The sequence below is a fragment of the Salvelinus alpinus genome, chromosome 21 (genome assembly GCF_045679555.1).
Source record: "Salvelinus alpinus chromosome 21, SLU_Salpinus.1, whole genome shotgun sequence".
In the NCBI taxonomy this organism is placed as follows: Eukaryota; Metazoa; Chordata; class Actinopteri; order Salmoniformes; family Salmonidae; genus Salvelinus; species Salvelinus alpinus.
The window spans coordinates 47,336,067-47,342,066 of NC_092106.1; the positions used below are offsets into that span (position 1 = coordinate 47,336,067).

Genomic DNA, 6,000 nt, shown 5'->3' on the forward strand with positions numbered 1-6,000 from the left:
TCTTCTCCCCCCTCTACTCCTCTCTTCTCCCCTCTCTCTCCCCTCTCCCCTCTTTCTCCTCTCTCTTCTCCTCTCTCTCCCCTCTCTCCCGTCTCTACCCCTCTCTACTCCCCTCTACTCCTCTCTCTCCCCTCTACTCCTCTCTCTCCCCTCTACTCCTCTCTCTTCTCCTCTCTCTTCTCCTCACTCTCCCCTCTCTTCTCCCCTCTCTCCTCTCTTCTCCTCTCTCTACCCTCTCTTCTCCTCTCTCTACCCTCTCTTCTCCTCTCTCTACTCCTCTCTCTCCCCTCTCTACTCCTCTCTCTCCCCTCTACTCCTCTCTCTCCCCTCTCTACTCCCCTCTACTCCTCTCTACTCCCCTCTCTCCCCTCTCTTCCCCTCTCTTCTCCTCTCTACTCCTCTCTCTCCCCTCTCTACTCCTCTCTCTCCCCTCCTCCCCTCTCTACTCCTCTCTACTCCCCTCTCTCTCCTCTCTACTCCCCTCTACTCCTCTCTACTCCCCTCTCTTCTCCTCTCTCCCCTCTCTCCCCTCTCTTCTCCCCTCCTCTCTCCCCTCTCTACTCCTCTACTCCTCTCTACTCCTCTCTCCCCTCTCTTCTCCTCTCTCTCCCCTCTCTCTATTCTTCACCTCTTATTTTCCCTCTCTCTCTCTTACATTAATGTACAGGAGTGTTACAAGTGAAACTTTATATTACTCACAATTCCCTCTCTCCCCCCCTCCCCTTCTTCTCCTCTCTCTTCCCCCAAGCACCTGCGTCTGTCGGTGAATGGTAACGGCCAGTGTCATGTCCATCATCTGTGGTTCCACACCGTGTCAGATATGCTCAGGCATTTCCACGCCCACCCCATCCCTCTGGAGTCAGGGGGCTCCGCTGACATCACACTGCGTTCCTACGTACAAGTACAGGTTACCCCCACAGGTACACACACACACAGGTACACACACACACAGGTACACCACACACACAGGTACACACACACACACACACACACACAGGTACACACACACACACACACACAGGTACACCACACACACGGGTACACACACACACACAGGTACACCACACACACGGGTACACACACACACGGGTACACACACACACACAGGTACACCACACACACAGGTACACCACACACACGGGTACACACACACACGGGTACACACACACACGGGTACACACACACACACACAGGTACACCACACACACAGGTACACCACACACACAGGTACACCACACACACGGGTACACACACACGGGTACACACACACACACACAGGTACACCACACACACGGGTACACCACACACACGGGTACACACACACACGGGTACACACACACACACACACACACACAGGTACACCACACACACAGGTACACCACACACACAGGTACACCACACACACGGGTACACACACACGGGTACACACACACACACAGGTACACCACACACACGGGTACACCACACACACGGGTACACACACACACGGGTACACCACACACACGGGTACACCACACACACGGGTACACACACACACGGGTACACCACACACACACGGGTACACACACACACACAGGTACACCACACACCTCTAAACATGAACAACAGGTTTATATATATATACTCTAAAGCTCTCTTAACTGGTTCAATGTTGAGAATGTCTTTCTAGAACCAGTTTGTCATTTCTGATCAGTTTGGACCGCCCCGGGGTAGCTCTGTCTGACCCGTGTTATTAAAGAGGACCGCCCCGGGTAGCTCTGTCTGACCCGTGTTATTAAAGAGGACAGCCCCCGGGTAGCTCTGTCTGACCCGTGTTATTAAAGAGGACCGCCCCGGGTAGCTCTGTCTGACCCGTGTTATTAAAGAGGACCGCCCCGGGTAGCTCTCTGACCCGTGTTATTAAAGAGGGCAGCCCTCAGGTAGCTCTCTGACCCGTGTTATTAAAGAGGACCGCCCCGGGTAGCTCTGTCTGACCCGTGTTATTAAAGAGGGCAGCCCTCAGGTAGCTCTCTGACCCGTGTTATTAAAGAGGACCACCCCGGGTAGCTCTCTGACCCGTGTTATTAAAGAGGGCAGCCCTCAGGTAGCTCTGTCTGACCCGTGTTATTAAAGAGGGCAGCCCTCAGGTAGCTCTCTGACCCGTGTTATTAAAGAGGGCAGCCCTCAGGTAGCTCTCTGACCCGTGTTATTAAAGAGGACCGCCCCGGGTAGCTCTGTCTGACCCGTGTTATTAAAGAGGGCAGCCCTCAGGTAGCTCTCTGACCCGTGTTATTAAAGAGGACCACCCCGGGTAGCTCTCTGACCCGTGTTATTAAAGAGGGCAGCCCTCAGGTAGCTCTGTCTGACCCGTGTTATTAAAGAGGACCGCCCCGGGTAGCTCTGTCTGACCCGTGTTATTAAAGAGGACAGGCTGGAAACAACAACATCACTCGGTCCAGGGAATCGCTTGGGAAAAAAACAGCAACCTTTCAGTGGGATGACCTCAGACTGATGTTTTCCTCCGTCTTAAAGGTTTAACTAGATGTTTTAACCAGCCCCCCCCACCCCACCCCCTCAACCCCCACCGCACCCCACCCACTCACCTGGCAGGGGATGAATGCCCTCCTGTGCATAGGGAGAGACGGGGGAGAGAGGGGGGAGACAGAGGGTGATTATACAACAGGCCCAGCCTCAGGCCCCAACCCAACACTCACAAAGAGACCCTCTGTTTCCCCCTGGGCACACACACACACACACACACAGTGGGTTGTTGGTCCAGCGTGTAAAAAGCGTTATTGATACACGCTGCTCAGCCGTGTTTTCATCAGTGGCACTATTGTTGTTGTCCCACCAAGAGGGGTGATGGTATAGAAGGTCGTCAACACTTTAACTTGTGTTTATGTTTGGCATTTTAATGAAAGATACAGTTTGTTTTATCAAAGTATCAGGCATTTTAACACTGCTCTTTTCTTACAGACAGATATCCCGTCTCTCTCTACTGCTCTCACACAGATGTGACCGTGCCTCAGCTCCCCATCCCACCCAGGGACCAAGGCTGCTGGACTGACCCGACCCAGCCAACCCTTCACCTCCCTGGGTTCTCGCAGCCGGCAGGGCCCCCCTCCGACACCCCGATCTCATCCAGCTCCTCATCCTCGCCCATCGCCCTTCCTTCCCTCTCCCGTGGTGAGCCAGGCAGCGGAGGAGGAGGAGGCGGCGAGGGGCTGGTTAGCAGGAGCAACAGCTCAGAACGTCTGCTAGATCCCTCTAGTGGTGCCTCGGAGGACTACCAAGAGACAGACGGAACACGCAGGGCCAGAGCTGTGGAGAACCAGTACTCCTTCTACTGAGACTGGGCGCAACCAAACCCGGGAGCTCTCATTGGCTGAGACACAGGACGTACAGGGATTTGGACTAAATAGGTGAAATGTCACGGATGGCTGGGGAGTGTGGATGGACATGGATCACTCATTATCTTGTTTATTTGCTTGTTTGTGTTCCAAGAGATGTCCTGTTTCTCCAACGTGTGTCTGTATCCAGTTAACCCCTGGCTCTGTGGCCACCCTCATCAGCTGACATTAAGGATATGAAGAAACAGATGATTTAGTCTTGAGAGAGAGGGAGGGATGAATGGAGACAGTGGGAGAGATGGATGGATGGAAGAGGAGAGGGGGATGGATGGAGGGAGGGAGAGTGAGTGATGAGGGGTGGATGGAGAAGGAGAGCGAGAGATAGAGGGATGGATGGAGAGAGACAGGGATGGTAGAGAGAGAGCGAGAGAGAGAGAGAGAGGAAATGGCCCAGTGGAGGTTTTGATTCACTTCACCAGACCACTTCCTGTCTGCTCTACCCACAATTCCCTAGGAACAAAGCCTGTCACCGCCCTGCTAAGTAACCAGAGCTGAAGCTACCCTACCTAAATGGTTTTCCTCCCCAGGCCCTCTTGAGCATAACCCTAATGTTTGTGAAGCTGCTTCTAGTCTGTCCCGGATATCCTCACTGTCCCCAAGGGGAGTGACAAATACAACACTCTTTCTTCTCCTGTAGCTTTGCCAAAATGAATGGTAACATCAGTATAGTGATGGGTGTGTTGGTGTTATTTCAGATGTTCTTAGTGTACAGGCAAAAGGTCCTAGTGCCCGTCAGTTACACAGCACTTTGACCGTATGATATGTGACTGACGGGCCGTCTCATTGGCAGTGATGACCTCAGGTCAGAGTGATAAAACATGCAGGGTTGGGGGCCATTTTGATTCCAGTCAATTCAGAAAGTAAACCCAATTCCAATTCCAAATTGTCCTCTTGAAAAGCAATAAAGAGAATTAGAATCTCAGTGTACTTCCTGAATTGACTGGAACTTCAATGGAATTGACCCCAATCCTGAAGACGTGATCCACATCTCCACCTACCAGAACACAGCTCAGCATTCCAGCTCACATCTCCACCAACCAGAACACAGCTCAGCATTCCAGCTCACATCTCCACCAACCAGAACACAGCTCAGCATTCCAACTCACATCTCCACCTACCAGAACACAGCTCAGCATCTCCACCAACCAGAACACAGCTCAGCATTCCAGCTCACATCTCCACCAACCAGAACACAGCTCAGCATTCCAGCTCACATCTCCACCAACCAGAACACAGCTCAGCATTCCAGCTCACATCTCCACCAACCAGAACACAGCTCAGCATTCCAGCTCACATCTCCACCAACCAGAACACAGCTCAGCATTCCAGCTCACATCTCCACCAACCAGAACACAGCTCAGCATTCCAGCTCACATCTCCACCAACCAGAACACAGCTCAGCATTCCAACTCACATCTCCACCTACCAGAACACAGCTCAGCATCTCCACCAACCAGAACACAGCTCAGCATTCCAACTCACATCTCCACCAACCAGAACACAGCTCACATCTCCACCAACCAGAACACAGCTCAGCATCTCCACCAACCAGAACACAGCTCAGCATCTCCACCAACCAGAACACAACTCACATCTCCACCAACCAGAACACAGCTCAGCATCTCCACCAACCAGAACACATCTCAACATGGTGCAGCCGGCAACATTTTCACATCGAAGGCTGCTACTGTAATTCAGTCAAATTCAATGCATAATATTCAACATGTTTCGTTTCCACGGATCCATGGACGGTTGTTGGTGGGGACAATCCAGAATCTACTGTAAGGGGTATCTTACATATAGACACACGGGTGCTGTACGATGGCAAGCACCTCCAAGACAACTGTTTGAAAGCCATGCGATATGATCTGCTATAATCAGAGGAAGGTATAGGTTACAGTATGAAAACAACAGAACCTGGGGGGGGGGGGGGGGTTGTTCTGGCTGACCTCTATGGGTTTGGCTAACCCCTTGTGTCTGTCCAGCCCCAAGCCTGATGTTTGATGTGCTACAGTTGTGTTTCCTATAACTGGTCCTATACCGCCCCTTTTGTGTGATGGTTTTCTGTCTGAGGTATCATATCATTTTCAGACACCTGAAGACTTGACTCGTTTAAAAACAATTGGTTTGGAACGTTCTAAAGAACTGGTTGATTATGGAATTAGAATTCAGGAAGACCAGCTGAAACAGGGGGACTTGACGACCGTAGTTTAGGGGACTTGACGACTGTAGTTTAGGGGACTTGACGACTGTAGTTTAGGGGACTTGACGACTGTAGTTTAGGGGACTTGACGACCGTAGTTTAGGGGACTTGACGACTGTAGTTTAGGGGACTTGACGACTGTAGTTTAGGGGACTTGACGACTGTAGTTTAGGGGACTTGACGACTGTAGTTTAGGGGACTTGATGACCGTAGTTTAGGGGACTTGACGACTGTAGTTTAGGGGACTTGACGACTGTAGTTTAGGGGACTTGACGACTGTAGTTTAGGGGACTTGACGACTGTAGTTTAGGGGACTTGACGACCGTAGTTTAGGGGACTTGACGACTGTAGTTTAGGGGACTTGACGACTGTAGTTTAGGGGACTTGATGACCGTAGTTTAGGGGACT

General features: G+C 51.6%; 1 protein-coding gene across 7 annotated transcripts in view; it reads left to right on the forward strand.

The window, feature by feature from the left end:
• The window catches only part of LOC139548387 (SH2B adapter protein 2), a 29,582-nt gene extending 23,845 nt beyond the window's left edge, over nt 1-5,737 (forward strand). For all 7 annotated transcript variants that reach the window (XM_071358051.1, XM_071358052.1, XM_071358053.1 and 4 more), the window contains 2 exons: nt 749-920; nt 2,956-5,737. In XM_071358051.1, the coding sequence (XP_071214152.1) occupies nt 749-920; nt 2,956-3,329 (546 nt within the window). In that variant the 3' untranslated portion in view covers nt 3,330-5,737. The remainder of the gene's footprint in view (nt 1-748; nt 921-2,955) is intronic.
• The last annotated feature ends 263 nt before the right edge of the window (nt 5,738-6,000 follow it).